Source organism: Chamaea fasciata, unplaced genomic scaffold (assembly GCF_029207755.1).
Source record: "Chamaea fasciata isolate MVZ Bird 193981 ecotype frontalis unplaced genomic scaffold, bChaFas1.0.hap1 SCAF_13, whole genome shotgun sequence".
NCBI classification, from domain to species: domain Eukaryota; kingdom Metazoa; phylum Chordata; class Aves; order Passeriformes; family Sylviidae; genus Chamaea; species Chamaea fasciata.
Genome location: NW_027094098.1, coordinates 11,642,383 through 11,659,277, shown reverse-complemented (window position 1 = coordinate 11,659,277; position 16,895 = coordinate 11,642,383). Strand labels below are relative to the sequence as shown.

General features: G+C 56.5%; 2 protein-coding genes across 2 annotated transcripts in view; one reads left to right on the top strand and one right to left on the bottom strand.

The window, feature by feature from the left end:
• The first annotated feature begins 525 nt into the window (after window positions 1-525).
• LHFPL4 (LHFPL tetraspan subfamily member 4) lies at window positions 526-12,696 on the top strand. Its single transcript, XM_066195689.1, has 4 exons — window positions 526-1,045; window positions 10,173-10,409; window positions 10,592-10,608; window positions 10,902-12,696. The coding sequence occupies exons 1-4, from the start codon at window positions 640-642 to the stop codon at window positions 10,908-10,910; spliced, it is 669 nt and encodes a 222-aa protein (XP_066051786.1). The 5' UTR covers window positions 526-639; the 3' UTR covers window positions 10,911-12,696.
• Window positions 12,697-13,821: 1,125 nt separating this feature from the next.
• Window positions 13,822-16,895, bottom strand: part of SETD5 (SET domain containing 5) — a 66,069-nt gene continuing 62,995 nt past the window's right edge. Inside the window, exons 23-24 of the mRNA XM_066195687.1 lie at window positions 16,365-16,438; window positions 13,822-16,183 (exon numbers count right to left, since the gene is read on the bottom strand). Coding sequence (XP_066051784.1) covers window positions 15,584-16,183; window positions 16,365-16,438 — 674 coding nt within the window. The 3' untranslated portion in view covers window positions 13,822-15,583. The remainder of the gene's footprint in view (window positions 16,184-16,364; window positions 16,439-16,895) is intronic.

The following is a 16,895-nucleotide window of genomic DNA, read 5'->3' as shown; positions in this document are numbered from 1 at the left end:
GGGGAAGGTCTGCTGCCCGTCCGGGGGGCTACGCCCGCAACCCGCGGGCCTCCCCCAGACTCGTGAAGCGTGCGGGAGGATGCACGCTCTCTCTGCGGGCGCACTCCGGCCAAAGGCACCTACGCGGGGACCTTCCAGCACTTACCGGAGCCGTGCCCCGGCGCTGCCCCGGGCGGGGTCGGTCCAGGGAACGGTCCTACCGGACCGGGGGAGCGGAATGGGCCCAGCGACCCGAGCCGAGCCAAGCCGAGTGGATCCGAGCCGAACCGAGCCCGAGACGAACGCAGCCGAAGGCGGAGCGGTCCGATCCCCGAGGGGAGCGCTCGGCGGGTCGCGGTTCGGCTCGGGCTCGGCTGGGCTCTGGCCGGGCTGGGCCGCTCGGGACCGGACTGGGCTCGGTTGGGCTCGAGCCCGGGCTCGGCTGGGCTCGGCTCCGCAGTGGCGGGGGGGCGCGCGGCCGCGCGCGCGCGGCGGGAGCGCGCGGGGCGCAGAGGCGGCAGCCAAGATGGCGGCGCGGGTGTCGCAGGGCCCGGCAGCCCGCGGGCGCTCTTAGGCCGCGGCCCCCCCCGCCCCGCCGACCCCGGGCGGGCTCCCCGCCGCCCCGGCCCCTCCCGCCCTCCGGCAGCGGCGGCCGGCAGGATGCTGCCCTCGCAGGAAGCCTCCAAGCTGTACCATGACAACTACGTGCGGAACTCGCGCGCCATCGGCGTGCTCTGGGCCATCTTCACCATCTGCTTCGCCATCATCAACGTGGTGGTCTTCATCCAGCCCTACTGGGTGGGCGACAGCGTTAACACACCCAAGCCCGGGTACTTCGGGCTGTTCCACTACTGTGTGGGCAGCGGGCTGGCGGGCCGGGAGCTGTCGTGCCGCGGCTCCTTCACCGACTTCAGCACCATTCCCTCGGGCGCCTTTCAGGCGGCCGCGTTCTTCGTGCTGCTCTCCATGGTGCTGACGTTGGGCTGCATCACCTGCTTCGCCCTGTTCTTCTTCTGCAACACCGCCACCGTCTACAAGATCTGCGCCTGGATGCAGCTGCTGGCAGGTACACGGCGGCACCGGGAACCACGGGCACTGGGAACACCGGCCTGCCCCGGGGCCTGGCGGCGGGGGACGGGTGGGGAGGATGTGGGCAGCGCGGAGCGTGCGGCACCCCGGGAGCCCCCGGCGGTGGTACTGGGGTCCTGGGTACAGGGGACACCAAGGTTGCTCAAGCAAGCTGGGCTGAGTCCAAACGCTGCAGGGCCGTGGTTTCAGGATCCAGCCCCGCAGTTTCTTGGGACAACCAGGCCAGGTGCTAGTGCTGGCAGATTAGCAGGAATGGGCACCAGTTTGGGACACTGGCACCCAGGCCTCCCTGGTATCCCCTGGCTACAAAGGACACAAGGAATGCTTAGGAAAGCTGGGCTGGGTACAGGTACTGTGTATCCGTAGGGCATCCAAGCCAGGAGCTGGCTCTAGGACGTCCCAGGACTTCCTGGGGCAAGCAGGCCAGGCACTGGCACTGACAGAGCTCCACAAACAGGTGATGGCTCTAGGCACTGGCACCTGGATCTTCCCAGGCAGAGGTTGGCCACGGGGAACACTGAGATTGCTCAAGGAGGCTGGACAGGTACAAGCACTGTAGGGCCATGGGTCTTCTCAGCCAAGAAATGTCCTCAGGACACTCTGGGGCTTCCTGGGACGTTCAGACCAGGCACTGGCACCAGGAATGTTGGCACCTGCTCAGGGCATTGGAACCTGGGATTCCCCAGGCAAGGTCTGACCCCAGGGAAACGTGAGGCTCCCTGAGACACAGTCAGAGGGAGAGCTGGATCAGGGACCCACCTCAGGTTACCCCAAAACAGGTAGTGACCCAGGGACGCCTGGATAGCCTGGAGCACCTCAGGACATCCTGGGCTAGAGATCTACTATGGGGCACCTCAGTACATCCCAGTCAAGGAGCAGCATTGGGACATTCTTCAACAGGGTCTGTTGCACAGAGGCAAGGACCAAGATGGCCTAGGACACACTGGATCAGCCCCCTAAATCCCTGGGGATTCAGACACCCCAGCACACTCCACATCAGGGACTAGCCTCCCTGTCAACCCCAGAGACATGGGGTTGTCCCCCATACTCACTTTAGGGGAACACTCCGCCCCCAAAGGGACCTCACCACTGGAAGAAGCCCGTGTATGGATTCTCCATCCCTGTAAAAGCACCTTTCAGCTCCCCCTTAAAGACAGATTGTACCCAGGCCCCCTCTCTCCTGCGTCATCAAAGGGCTGTGAGGACAGACCTCTCCCAGCTCTCTCCAGTGCTTCCCACAGAGGAGCACCATACATTTAAATTGATGTTTCCCCAGACATGACCACACAAGCCTAGTGATTAACCCTCACTCCAGACCTTTCCCCAGAAGGGGACCTGGTGCCTATAATGAAAAGGATCCCAAGTACCCCTTATGCACACACTTCCAAGGTGTCCTCACACAGGATCTGTCCTTTTGGGAGAAAGAACCTGAGGAATGATGTTGAGCTTCAATTGGTAGCAAGACCCTTCACTTCGTTCTCTGCCCAGTTTTACTGAGTGTGGACAAACACTTAACTCTCCACTGCACACTAAGTGTGAATAAACCTAGAGCTTCCACTGGAAGGACCTACAGTGCCCGGAAAGGACCCCATTCCTCCCCTCTGTGAGAAGGGCCCCAGTCCTTGATGTGGAAGAATACAGCCCCTCTGTGTGAGGACCTTTCAGCTAGCCCAGCTCTTTCCCTTGCAGCTGGCTTGGGCTGGAAAGCCTGACCTCCCCTCACCCAGATCACGGCCATAGCCAGACCTGGAGCTGCCTTGGCTTATCAGGAAATTCCCTCATCTTTAATTTTCCCTGTCCTGAAGATTTATCAGTTTAAAGCAAGCTCAGAGCCCAAATCCTGCCGATTGTCGGCAGCTTAATCAAGTGGCTTGGAGTGCCCAGCTGCTACTGCTGCACGGGGAGCTGTGTGGCAGAGGGCACTGCACTGGAGGCAGCCCTGGGTCTTCTCCCCAGTGCTTCCTGTCCTGTCCTGGCTCAGGTTTGGGTGGCCACGACAGCCCTTTGGTGTTGTCACCGCTGGGTACCCTTCACCTTGCCTTGGGGCTTCTCCTTGGTCACACTTTGCACCTTGTAATTACACGTGTTGTTTTCACTGCACTTGCGGGAACACTGAGTGCTCAGCTCAGTGGGGCCATGGGCTGGCGTTTGTGGCCCAGCCACCCCAGGTTGTCTTGGAGCTCTCCTGGAGCAGCACGGCTCCATGGCTTCTCTGTCCGGGAAAGTCCAAGGCAGCATTAATAGAGACTGGCCCTCCACCCTGTCCTGAGACAGGACAGCATGAGAGAGCTGCTGTCCTACAGGACAAGCTGATGTTCCCATCAGAGAGGGCCTGGATGCAGAGGTGGTGGTGTGGTGTGTCCCAGCAAGAGAGAGTCTTGTCTGGCAGGGGTCAGGCAGGGCTAAGCTCCCTGGGCACATCTGAGGCAGCCACAAGTGGATATGTTACCTTATGCATGGAGAAGGAGCTGCCAGAACCTATGGAGGGAATACCACAGGCCAGATCTTATGGGTAGGGCAGGGATACAGCCTGATGCAGGCTCTGGCACATCATAATGGCAAACTTCAGAGATTCACCTGGCTGGGAGGCTGGAGGATTCTGATAGAACAGAGAGCTTGGAGGAGCAGAGAAGAAAGGACATTCCTCCTGCCTCAGTGAGGGTTTAGCTGAAGAAGGACTTGCAGTACTATGGCAGAAGCAACTGTGAGGCCCAAAGTCTCTTGGTTTCCCTGGTGAAAGCCAGGTGAGGCAGGTGATGGGCAGAGAGATGGGGCGGAGGTGTCCCCACCCCATCCCTGTGGGATGGCTGGTGCAGAGTAAAGGGCTGCTGATTGTGGGCATGGATGGGCTCTTCAGAGGATCTAAACCAGCTGCAGGAGTGTGGGGGAGGAGGATGAGGGATTCAGAATCTCTTTCAAAAAATCCAAAAAAAACCTAACAAACTTTAAATCATTCATGTGTAATTAGTGGACAACAATCAAGGCAGGGTTTAATTAGAGCTTGACAGAAAGCTCCAGCTCAAAAGCCACTGCCCCCCTAAGAGGAAACTGGATCTAATTAAGAGGAAAGACTCTGCTTTATCGCAAATAGAAACGTGGCCATCTGCCCTGTTCAAAATCCCAATAACGCAAAACTGGAGATTTTGCTAAATCCTTCTGTTATAAAACCAGAGATGGGCCCTTGACATGAGCATGTCAACAACTGTATGACTGACAGCACCTGATGCCACCCCAGTACTCTGAATTAGTGGAGGACCACCTTCAGAAAGTTCCATGGGATGATGCTTACTTGGAGAGAAATGGGCTGTGAGGGTGATCCCCCTTGGGATTCATCAGCAGAAAATCAGGGCATAGGAATACACCACCACCAGGCTGCCCAGGAGCCTGAGCATTTCCTCTGATTCCCATTACTCTACTATAGCATAAGACACAGTCACCCTGTGAGTTAACTCCAAGCTTTGAACAAAGTTGTCCTGGTGCCCAGCATTTATGCCCTTGCAAGACAGCCCAGCCACCTCTGTGTGACACTGCATCCATGTGCCTCTCACCAGGATGATTACCATGAGTGGGTCCAGGGTTGTTTCCAGAGCGTCTTTGGCTTTGTACTTAGAGTCTATTGAGGGTCAAAAGAGGAAGCCAGCTGAGCACACCATCCTGCTTACATGGAGGAATTGACTGGCCACATTTTAAGGTGCAGGTCCAGCAGTCAGTGTGGTGAGACCTTCACACTCCTTCCTTAAGGGATACATGAAACATGGGGTGCCTTCCCACCTGGGGCCATGCTCTTGGCCTTAGATCTGAGCTTTGTCCTTATCCGTGGCATTTTGGCATTTATTGTGATGTGTCCAGCCACCTTTCCTGATGGAGAATGTGGCAGTACATATCCATCTGAGCTCTTTTCCCCTTTGGGAGACTCCCTTCAGAGCTACACTCACCTCTTGGATGGGCTCTTCCAAGGCCTGAGAGCAGAGGCAGATCCTTAAGCAGGGCTTAATCTTCTGTACCTCAGCTGTGTTTTCCGCTGTCTGAGTGGGGACCCCTTGCATGGCGTGGTTTTGGTATATCCATGGAGAGGAGTAATGGGGGAATCGTTGCCAGCTGCTGGGCTGAGCATGGTGGAGCTGTGTGGTGGTGTGGCTTCAGCCCCAAGGGAAGGAAAGCAGGATGTGGCACTTGTGAGCGCTACAACCCCAAAATCCTCCCTGGTTCTGGCAGCAATGCAGTGGCTCTGCTGAGCCACATCAGGACGGGCTTATCTTCAAGACTGTGACTTGCTGGAGACCCAAGTCCTTTCAGAGACTTTGAGGTTTCAAAATATTGTTTTCATGGATATAAAAGTCATTCATTGACATTCTTAATGAAAAAATATGAGGCAGATACCACTGCTTCAAACAGGCTTGGAGTGTAACTGGGACAGCTGTTGAGCCTGAGATTGCCCAGGGAGGTTGGGGAGTCTCTGTCTCTGGAATCATTCAAAACCCATCTGGACATGCTCTTGTATCACCTGTTCTAGGTGACCCTTGGCAAGAGTGTTGGACTAAATGATCTCTAGAGCTCCCTTCCAACCTTAGCTATCCTGTGACACTGCAGTTTATCCTCAAGCCTTTTCTCTGTCAGAGGGAGAAATATTACCCATATATGAACCACTTCCACCTGCTGACCTTGCAGCAAAAATAACACCACTGCAAAACCCCTCAGCACTTGCTGAATTACTGTCTTCTGGATCCCCCCAAAAAAGCTTTCCTGAAGATTCCTCTCTCTTCTTCCCCTACCACTCAGGTCTTGCAGAGAGGACAGGAGCCGGGCTGCAGCCCATCCCTTGCGTCCGTGCAGCGCCGTGTGCTCCGCAGCAGCAGCCGCGGGGTTTGCACGGCAGCGCAGCCCTCCCGTCGCGGCTGTGAATGTGCCTGTGTACTCATGGGGAGGGGCTGAGCCGGGCGTCTCGGAGCCGCTCGTGTCCTGGAGCTTACATCCCTTAAGTGTTGTTCCAGATAAAGTAACTGTCAGTTCTGATTCATACAAACTCATAACTCTATTCTGAATCCTGCTGATTTTTTGGCACAGAAGCAGCCTGTGGAGCAAAACGCCGTAAGGGAGCTCGTGTCTGTGTAAATGGCCGGTGCTCGCCGTCCTGAGCACGCTGGCCTTAGTGTTGATTTATTTTTGAGGGATTTCAGTTTTTAGGGGAAGGAAGGGGGACTGTGTTTGTCCCCTTTCCTTTTGGTGCTCAGCTCTTAGGAGGTTTTCTGTTGAGAAGCAGCCGCTCTAGACCCCAACAGCACAGCCCAGCCCCTGTTCCCTGGGGTTTTAGATGTGCTGTCCCCACACCAGGCTTAAAAAGCCCTTTTTGGACTCAGTGGTTGCTGGTTTTACCCCCACTGCGCCACATCTTCCCGTCTGTGTGTTCTGTGGTGGTGTGATGCTCTGAGGAAGGTCGCATCTCAGCTGCAGGGCATGTCCTGAGCTCCTTCCACCCATGGCAGGCAGAAGTAGTAAAGGCCAGTTTTCACTCACACCTGCAGACTAAACTAGACAAAAAAAGCAATTTAAAAAATCAAATTTTAATCCTGCAGGCACAGCTGCTCAGGACAGTGGGGCAGTGGCACTCAGCAAACATGGGAGTTACTCAGACAGTCCAAATTAGCTAAATGCATCCTTGTAGCAGGAGGTGTTCCCTGCCAGGAGAAGCCGCCTCTTTCTGCTCAAATTTCACTCCAGTGTTGCAGCCTGAGTCATAACATTGCATTCCCTTTTAATTCCCTTTTATTCCCTGATTAATTTCTTTTGTGAGTATATCAAAACCCCTTGAGATGCCCATGTTGTTTCTCATGGACCTTTACAAGGGAGCACTGAGGAGTGAGGAGCCATGAACCCGGTGTAAAGCCAAGTCAAGAAATGCCAGCTTTATGGGGCCAGAGCACCAGCCCCAGCAGGATCATCCTCCCTCTGCATACACCCTGTCCCAGTGATCATTGAAATGCCTGCTCTCAAAACTGTCTTTACAACTGGGAGAATTCTAGAAGAGGGAATTGGAGCCCAGGGGCTAGGGGAAGGATGGCAGCTCCGGGGTGTGACAGACCAGACAGCCATTCTTGGTGCCACTGACAGTGAGGACTGGCACCACACCCTCAGAAGAACAGGAATTAAAAGGAAAATGGACAGGAGTTAGGTTATTTTTTTCTCTTTAGTAGTGGCTCTTCATAGCAGTTATCACCTGGTGCTTTTCGTGTGGTTGCAAGGGATAGAAATAGGCTGCTTTAAACAAACCCCAAGGTTTTCCTGTAGGTCTGCAAGGGGTCTTGGGGCATTTGGTGGGAGGTGCTGGCAGAACGGTGCCATGGGCAGAGGGATGGGCAGGCAGAGCCCTGACCCCATGTCCCTCAGAGCTATTGGAGAGGACAGCGCTGAGGCCTGTGGACTGCGTGGGGATCCCCTCCTTGTTCTTACTCTGCTCTTCAAAGTCACTCCTTGCTGCAGGCACGGGAAGGTGTTTCCAGGACATTGGGTGGCCTGGGGACGTGCAGAAAAGGGAATTGCTTGTGACAGAGCAGAGGACTCAGCTCGCTGCTGGAAACACATAGGACAGATGGGAAGAGGAGAGCACTGAGCTGCATTCCACCAGGAGGGGACCTGCCTTCAGTAGCACAGCCCCACCTCAGCCACTTCCTGGGGAGCTATGGAATAGTGAGGAGTTTTTGGGAAGAGGCAAATTACCCTCAGACAGAGGCATTTGGGTACGTGTGGTGACATGGGCACATGCCTCTGCCCAGTAGTAAATTTGTTGTTTAATTCTGTCAAATGCGCTGTGAGGGCTTGGGCAGAGATCCTGCAGCTGCTCAGTGGGACAGGGCACAGACTCCCTTTGCCCTGGTGCAGTACAGAGCAGGCACACGGGGACAAGAGGGATCAGAACAAGCAGTCACAGGCTGGAGCCAGGAAGTGTCCTGGCAGTGGCCATCACTGCCTGTCCCCTGTGACTGTGCTGTGACAACCCACTGCACAAGTGTCTCCCATACCTTTTTGAACCACCCTACTTTTTTGCCTTAAACCCTGTCTCTCATGTTCTCCATGAGTGCTGTGGCTCTCCAGCATGTTAATCCACTGCCTCATGCATCACTGCCTGTCCTGCCATGTTTGGGACCTGCAGATGTCCTGGGAGACCCTCACACCTTTGGTGTTTACAGAGTGGTGAGCTCTCAGCAGGCTTCGGCTTTACAGGGGCAGCTGGACTCACCTGGACCCCAAATAATACTAGCTCAGAAATGCAGAGGACATGCCAAGGCCTGGAAAGTCCAACGACAGACCCAGGGGCTGCTCTTCTGCTCCTGTGAAGGACTGGCTGAGGGCTGTGCACAAAGGCTGGGAGCCTGCCCAAGCCCTTGTTGGTGCAGGTAAAATTGGTGCCTGATTTTTTAACTCGTATTTTCCTACCACTTTGGGCGCAGCCTTGTTCTCCTTTTGGCCCAGAGTGGCTGTTGCTGAGCTCCGTTGCCCACCCAGGCAGCTGGAGCTGCTGCTTTCTGTGTTTTCCCCAGCCTCACTGTGTACCTGTGATCCTTTTCTCCTCCTCAGTGATTTCAGCAGATCTCTTAAAACTGTGCCCATTTCCAGGCTGGGTCATGCCAGCCGGAGGTGTGCTGTCGGGGCAAACCCATACCCTTGCTGGAGGTTGCCACAGAGCACCTTAACTTGTTTCACAGCTGCACTGCACTGGGAGCTCAGACGATCCTAAAATCCTCTTAGCATCTCTGCTTTCACAGGAACAGTCCCTGGCACAGGTATGCTGCACCTGATCCCCTTTAATTCAGGCCCTCAGCTGAATTAATGTCATCCCATTCCAAGGTGCCCAGGTCAGCAGCAGGCCAGGCTGCTCCTCACCATTTACCATGCAGTGCATGGAATTGGTGCTGATTGTGTTTCCTTGCAGAGGGATGGTTTTGGGTTGGCCCAGTCCCAGTGAGGAGGGAGCTCCCCCAGACAGGCTGTGCTTGGCTGGGAGTCCCTGGTGACGATGTGCTGGAGACATCAGCTTGGCTCTGTGCAGCCGTGTGGTGCTGGGGTGGCACCGGGCTGTGCATTGCAGTAATCAGCATGCAGGGCTTGCCACTGTCCAAAAGACACTTTTACCAAGGAGGCTTGCTATGTGGGTGGAGGAGTCAGGGACCAGGCAGCAGTTGCTGCGTGACATTGTGTGCCAGGGTCTCTCCTTTTCCCCGTCCTTTCCTGGGTGCAGCTCTTTGTGATGCGAGGACTGTACCTACTCTTGGTGTGATGCCCTGCAGGCACTTCCCTCCCTCCTGGGATTCCCCTTCCCCATGGAGAGCAGTTCAAAACAGATGCCAGCACCAGGAAGGCTCATGCCAGACTGCCAGCTGCCTGCCTGCAGGGTGTTTGCTGTAAGGGATGGAGAGAGAACTTCTTACTGGTGTGGGCACAAGCCTCTTGGTTCTTCCTTAACTCAGGGCAGAAGTACCTGCAGGGCATCGCAGCCAACATCATTACTATTTTTAGCCTTTCCAGCTGATATGGGGTGAGGAGCTTTTGTACTTAATGTAGTCAGAAAAAGTCACCTCCTTACCTTGACAGTCAGAGGCTTTGTCTTGGCATTTCCATCCCTGCGTTCCCTGATGTCTCCTTGCTCAGCACAGAGTGCTGGGTGGGGGCCTGCTGGGAAGGTGACCCCTCTGGGAGTGGTGCTTGCAGGCTGCGTGCTGGTCAGGTGTAGGGGCTCCTGGGGATGCCAGTCCTCTCCACAGGCAGCATCCCTGCCTGCAGTGCACCGGCAGCTCCTAACCACATGCAGGGAACTTGTGGTGATGAGGAAAGCCCGTGGGCAACCACTGATCCTGTGGCTGATGCTGGTAGAAACCAGGAGCCTGAGGTCCCTATTTGTGCATGGGAAAGGTTTGGGAAGGCAAAAAACACAGCCCCTGGGGCTCCTGAGGCAGAGGTGGCTGTCACCTGCCACATTGCCTGGCTGTCGAGGGCCAAGGTGGGCTCCCTGCCAGACATGGGCTGCACTCATGTATTTGTCTGGGGGGGCTCAGCACCCAGCACTGCCACTCCATTGTCTCTGATGGTTCCCCCCCCTCTCCCTCTTGCAGCGCTCTGCCTGGTGCTGGGCTGCATGATCTTTCCCGATGGCTGGGATGCAGAGACCATACGGGACATGTGCGGGGAGAAGACAGGGAAGTACTCCCTGGGCGACTGCTCCGTACGCTGGGCTTATATCCTGGCCATCATCGGCATCCTCAACGCCCTTATCCTTTCCTTCCTGGCCTTTGTTCTCGGCAACCGGCAGAATGACCTGCTGCACGAGGAGCTCAAGACAGAGAGCAAAGGTGAGCACCATGCTGCTGGGGGGATCCTGGGTGGGAACAGCCTGGGGGGCTTGGCCCCTCTGGCAGCCTGGCAAGGGTCCCAGGGCTTAACTGCCACCTGCAAGGCAAGCCGGGCTGGGCAGGGTGGGAAGGGGCTGCGGAGCCTCTGCCCTGCCTGACCTCTCTCTCTTCTGTTTCCACAGATTTTGTTGGCACTGCGGTAAGCCTTGAATGTCACTGTCCTGTCCCCTGTCCCTTTATGGTGTCTCTGGGTGTGACTGTGCTGCATTTGGGTGTGACTGGGTGTCTGCGTGACTTGGGGTGGGATGGGATGGGATGGGACGGGATGGGATGCGGGGACCCTGGCTGTGCAGGCAGCAGGGTTGGGGGCAGTGGGGAAGGGAGGCAGCAGAGACAGGGTGGCAGGGATGGGGACCTGGCACATGCAAGTAGCACAATGGTGCAGTAAGACCTGCCCAAGACCGTCCACAACCTGCTGTGCTTTCCCCACAGAGGATATAAGGCCGACCATCCACAGCAGGACCCTCTTCCCATGGCCGGCAGCCTGGGCGCTCCCTCCCTCTCCTGCCCTTCATCTGCTGCCAGCGGCCACACAGCGTCCCGCGCCGCCCTCCGGGTCCCGGAGCCCGTGCCAGGGATGCGCCAGCCGCCCGCCGCACCCACGGCCACCTCCATGTCCACGCCGGCACCACCATCCCACGCACCCTGCCAGCTCCGTACCCACCGCTGCCTGTGGGGCGCCGCCGGGGGAGGATGCCTCAAATCCGCTTTGTTCAAGAACAGAATCCAGCTGCGGTTTTGTTTCAAGGAAAAAACAGTCTTGGAGTTTTTAACAGATTTCTACATCCCCAGGACTCCTGACCTGCTGCCTCCCACCCGAACGCGCACCCAGTGACGCCCCGTGCCGGCTGCTCCGGGTCCCGGACCCCTCCCCACTCCCATTTTGTACAGCTCCGTGATCCTGTCTCCACAGCCAGGGGACCCGGTGGCCGGGATGGGGCCCAACCCCTACTTTTACATGTAAATTCATATTCTCTAAACAGGGTAAAGTGACTCGAGCCCCCTCTTCCCCCGCCCCGGGAGTCCAGCCCAGGACATGGTGTTTCCTGGTGCGTGGCCGGGGCCGCAGGCTGCTGCTCGCTCCCCTCAGCGCGGGGACCGCAGGGGCCTTGCTGCCGCCGGCCGTGGGACACCCGACTCGCGCCGCCGTTGAATGTAAGCCCTGGTAAGTGGGAGCAGCTCAACATGCAAAACCCCCGGGCGGGCACAGCAGGATCCCCCCGCCAAGACCCCTCCCCGAGCCGGCCGCGGGCTGTTGCCAAACGCCTTCCCTCCCCATCCCCATACGGTGCTTTATCTCCACTGGTGACAGCAAGGCTTTCCCTGCCACACGGCGCGGCCGGGTGTGCCCGAGCGCTGCTGTGCCCACCCGGCCTCGTGGCTGTAGCTCGCTGCCCCGCGATGATGGCGTGCGGGGGGCCGGTGGCCGCCGCCCGGGGCAGCGCTGAGTCCGGCGGCCTCCGAGGCCCACACACAGCACCCGAGAGCCCACACCCCGGCACGGGTGGCCGCAGCCCGGCTGTGGCTCTGCTGGCCAGACCAGCCTGTGTGCGTGGGCTTCCCCTGGCAACAGGGGCTCGGATCACCACGGCCCTCGCAATGCAATAAAGTCCTCAGCACTGGCCGTGTCTCAGTGCGAGCAGCTGGGGCTCCTTGCGGGGCCCAGAGCAGGGCCCCCAGGGGCTTGTGGCGGCCCTGGCAGGGCTGGACCCAGGGAGCAGGGAGCAGAGTGGGACCCACGGTCCCGGGATGGGGCCACGGAGCGTGGAGGCTGCTGGGGGATGGCAGTGAAGGGCTCTGCAGGACCCAGCGCCTCACCAGGCACCGCTGGAGCAGGTAAGTGGTGCCCTGAGGCCCTGCGGGGTGGCGGTGGGGGATGGAGCTGTGCTGAAACATCATCTGGGAGCCAAAGCCACCCGGGATGGAGTGGGTGCCAGCACTCCTGCCAGTGCCCTCCGCCAGCCATGAGCCCAGAGGTGCCCACATCCCTCTGACAGCTGCCCCCCAGAACGAGGTCAACGGGAACCCGCAGCAACTGGGTCTTGCCAGCGTGCGAGTGCTGTTGCCAGCTGAATTGGAAAAACAAACCAAGAAAATCAGTGGAGAAAGGAATACAGTAGCTGTAATATATCTGTATTTTAGTACAAAGTTTGATACAGTGTTTCACAAAACCTTATTGAAAAATATAATTCAAACCAGATGAGCTCGGAGCCCTGTGTTGTGGGGAGGGTTGGGATGGGTTCTTCCTGGCCATCACCAAAGGAGGTGGTCTGCAAGGCCAAAGAAGCCCCTGTGAGTGTCATGAGCTGTGGTGGGGAGCCCACCCTGCAGCCTGCAGAGCTGAGCTTACACCCACGTGCGCTGGCACACAAAGAGGGGCTCTGGCCAGAGGGAGTCCCCAGAGAAAGGGTCTGTCCCACTTCATGGCAAAGCAGGGGGTGGGGCAGGGATCCCATCCATCCCTAGGAGCCTTTGAACCAGTCCCTTCTGCCTGTCCACAGTGCACATGAGTGGTCTGTCAGCCCCCTGACTAACAGAGATTGACAGGAACCTCCTGAAATTCATCAGATTCCAGTGTCTTGATGGAAAAAAACCCTACATGGCCGGTCAGTCTAGGGGCATGCTCTGGTAGAGGGGTGGGGAGACCATTCCAGGCTGTGTGAGGGCAGCATGGGGAGCTCTGGCACTTGCAGAGAGCTTTGGCCAGGTCTGGCTCCCCCGGTGTGGGACACACAGCCCAGGTGAGCCCTGCAGATGGCAGAAGAGGCTGCGAAGAGTGGGGTTGGTGCTACCCACAGCTGCTTTCAGGGAAGCAGTGGAGCCATTCTTTTGGGAGACACAGAAGGACAGAATGAACCATGACAGATGCTGTCCCAGTGTCAGGGAAACATTCTCACAGTGAGGGCAATCGAAGACCAGAAGCCATGGGCACCTCAAACCAGCATTTGCAGACACACGTGGCAGGCCCCACGCCGGGCTCAGCCCATGTCAGGCTTCCTAAGGAAAACGCAAGAAGTATGAAACCCCTGGATACCAGGTCCTGGCACACCAGAAAACAGGTTTTAAAGCAGGTGCAGTGGTGCAGGGGACATCCTCCACATCCATCTCCTCCACAAAATGAGCTTGGGCAAGAAGAACAGCAGCAGCAGAGTCAAAAATCTCAGAACTCCAGCCAGAAGCTCAGGGAATTTCCTCAGGAACAACAGCAGCTCCTAGCTTCACCTGGCAGAAGACAAGGAGGGAGATCCTGCAAGGATTTTCTTGCCCTGCAGGAGACAGGGAATACTTACATGCCCTCGCCCCTGCGCCCTATGTTCCGGGCACCTGTGCTCAAGGTGGTAAGAAATTAAACAATACTAGTTTTCAAGTTAAGTATTTTTATTATCAAAATTATTACATCTCTTGTGAAAGTTCAAATGTTACAGCATGGTGTAAAAACTCCACTAGAGTAAGAAGCTACAGCCCCCACCTTTCCTAGAGCTTTCCAGGGTCCCCCCCTCCTGCCCCCCTGCTGCGCCCGAAGGTGCTGGAGCCTCTGGGCAGGGCCCCCCTGGCCCCCTCCCGCCGCCTGGCAGGGCAGAGCCCGCCTGCCCCGTGCTGCTCAGAGCACGAAAGGGGAGGCTGCACCTCCAGGGCTAAGCCAAGTGAAGTTTACACCTATTTTATACAGTATACAGACACCCAACTGCGGGGTGACAAGTTCCATCCCAACACGCTCACAGCCAGACAGTGTGAGAAAGTTACTCTTTGTTTCAATATTTTAAAAGTCTCCCCTAGGCTGAACAAACACCTGATTTCAATTGTGAATTAGAGAAATCTGTAACAGTCCTAAAAAAAGAGGAAGAAGACTGTGCATCTGCAAGGAGAGGGGAGAAACAGACTCACAGCATTATGTTATCCAAGAGAAAGGAGAAGTTCCACTGCAGCACCAGGGATGACACCTGTCATATATTAGCTAACCTACTGTGGTTATAACTGAATATAAAATTAGATAAATAAAAACACGCCCGATATTACAGTAAACAAGTGAGAAAGAAGCTGGCAATCGTATGGAATTGAACACACAGCGCACTGTGTCTGGGCTGGCTCTCCTGCCACGCTCGGCGGGTGACAGTGGCTGGGAAAGACCCCACATGGCACTGCCTGGAGAGCCTCTGGCCCCGCACAGACCACAGTGCCCACCCTCTACCCCACCACTGCCTCTTGCAGCCCCCCTGCTCCTCTGCCTGCAGCCCCCCGTGTGCCGCAGCATCACTTGACTGCTCAGGCCCCCGGGATCCCCTGTGCGCTGCGCACCAGCAGCCAGAGAGCTCCCGGCGTGGCAGCACGTGGCAGCACGGCCCCAGCCGTGCTCCTGTTCACAGATTCCTTAAGCGACCTTAGAAACACTCATTCAAGACAGACCTGCAAGGAAGCAGCACACGACGGCGCACCCCGGATCCTCTGCAGCCACAGGCACACGCTCCAAACCCCTCCCGTGCTGTTTGCATTTGCGGAGACTCTGCTGTCCTGGAAAAAGCTCTGCCGGCGGCAGCGGCGACCCAGGCCCAAAGGCAGCCGCGTGCGCTTGTCTGCTTGTGACTGGAATGATCGTAACGGATTAAAGCCCTCCCCAGAACGCACTGAGAACCTGACCTATAAAGAGATTGGAGTTAACTTCCCCCAACATTACCTTTAAACTGCTTTTGAATTCCGAACTGTGTCCGTGCTGCATGAGTGACTGTGGCCATGGGCACGGACCAGAGACAGAGGCTGCGCCACAGTCATTGCACTTGAACCATTTGCTTTTTTTTTCTCCTTTTTTTTTTTCATTTTTCTTTTCTTTTTTTCCTTTTTTTTTTTTTTTTTTTTTGTGTGTGTTTGTTTCTTTTTGTTTTTTTGCAATGTACCCACATATCAGGGAACTGCTTTGCTACAGTCTCTGCCTCAGAGAAATCTGTGTTCTCCCACCAGGCCAGAGGCCAATACTGCTCACAAATCTCACCCGTGCATTTTCGACCTCAGCCTCTGACCCCTGGCACCCCAGCATCAGGTGCAAGCTCCCAACACCGGCCCAGGAGCCACTTCCAGAGGAAGGAGCTATGGGCAGTTTTGTCCTCGTGGTCCAGGCAGCCCTAGGAAAGTCCTGTTTGAGTCTTTACTCCAGAACCTTGAAGCTGCTGCAGTCTGTACTGATGGACACTGCTTCCCCCACGGTGCGGATAGTGTTGTGCATTGGAAATCACTGCGCCCCGGGAGCCCTGGTAGAGCACAGACTGCCCAGAGTTCGGCAGGCTGATAGTCCGCAAGTCTGACTGTAGTGACCGAGCACTTTGGGGAGCAGAGGAAGAGCCCGACACGCCTGTGCAGGGCTGGGAGCCCGACTCCGAGGACACAGAGTCCACAGCTGTCTGCTGTGCCGGGCTGGCAGCCGCAGGGCAGCTCTTCCTCAGGAGGCTGCTGCTGATGCTGCCAGAGTGCTGCTGGCTGCTGAAATACCCCGAATTCCCTGCAAACAGGGCAGAGGAGTCTGTGGAGACCGAGTGGGCAGGGCTGGAATATGAGGTGGAGGAGAGGGGTGTTTCCGAGGAACCATGGGACAGGCTGTGTCCTGTCCTCTGTGCTGCTGCTCGGTAGCTGTATCCAGGAGACGGCGCGAGGTGCCCTCTGTACGGGGAGGAGCTCTGCTGAAGCAGGGTCTGTGATTCTGCCTGGGGACTGTCAGACTGCAGCAGCTGAACAAGGCATGCGGAAAAAAAGGAAAAGGCATGTCAAAAGGCTGACTTCCCCAATTCCTACCTACTTCTCCTCCTAAGGTGCTTAGTGCAGCACTGTGAACAATGGCAGCTAAGCACTGTTTCCTTCCTTATAAAAGCTTTATTTCAGAATGGGCAGATAAGATATGAAAGCATTTACCTGGTAGCTGTATCGAGAAGGACTGTAAACCGCTGGTCCTTTGTGGGCTTCTGGAGTGTCTCCTTCTGCTGCATCTGCAATGTACAGGCAAGATGTTAAACTTCACCCCACTGACCGAGGCCACCGCAGCTCCCTCTCAAATGACACCGCACAGTCCATCCAGCCCTTGTGTTCTGCATTCAGCGCCAGCTGACATCAGAGCAGCCTCCCCAGCCACCAGCATTTCAGAAATTGAAGAAACCCAGCAAAACACAACTGGGAAACCTTAACATGTGTGACAGCCACACGTGTAAGAGTGGCTGCTCCCCTCACAGCAGTGTGCTCTGGTTTATCACAAAGTCCACCTGCCCTGGACCAGCCTGTCTGAATGACCACACCTGGAGATAATGCACAGACACAGCCAGGGCTGCCCTGGCTTTTCAGCAGGATATGAGGGGTGCAGTATGGTTTCTAAGGACTGGGCAATTTCTCACTCAGTTGTGGTTACAAGAATCCCACTGGATACAGTTACAGCTCAGGAGACAAAACTGC

Coding starts and splice junctions, on each gene's coding strand:
- LHFPL4 (XM_066195689.1), top strand. CDS start 640: ATGCTGCCCTCGCAGGAAGCCTCCAAGCTGTACCATGACAACTACGTG. Junction 1,046..10,172: donor CTGGATGCAGCTGCTGGCAG/GTACACGGCGGC, acceptor TCCCTCTTGCAG/CGCTCTGCCTGGTGCTGGGC.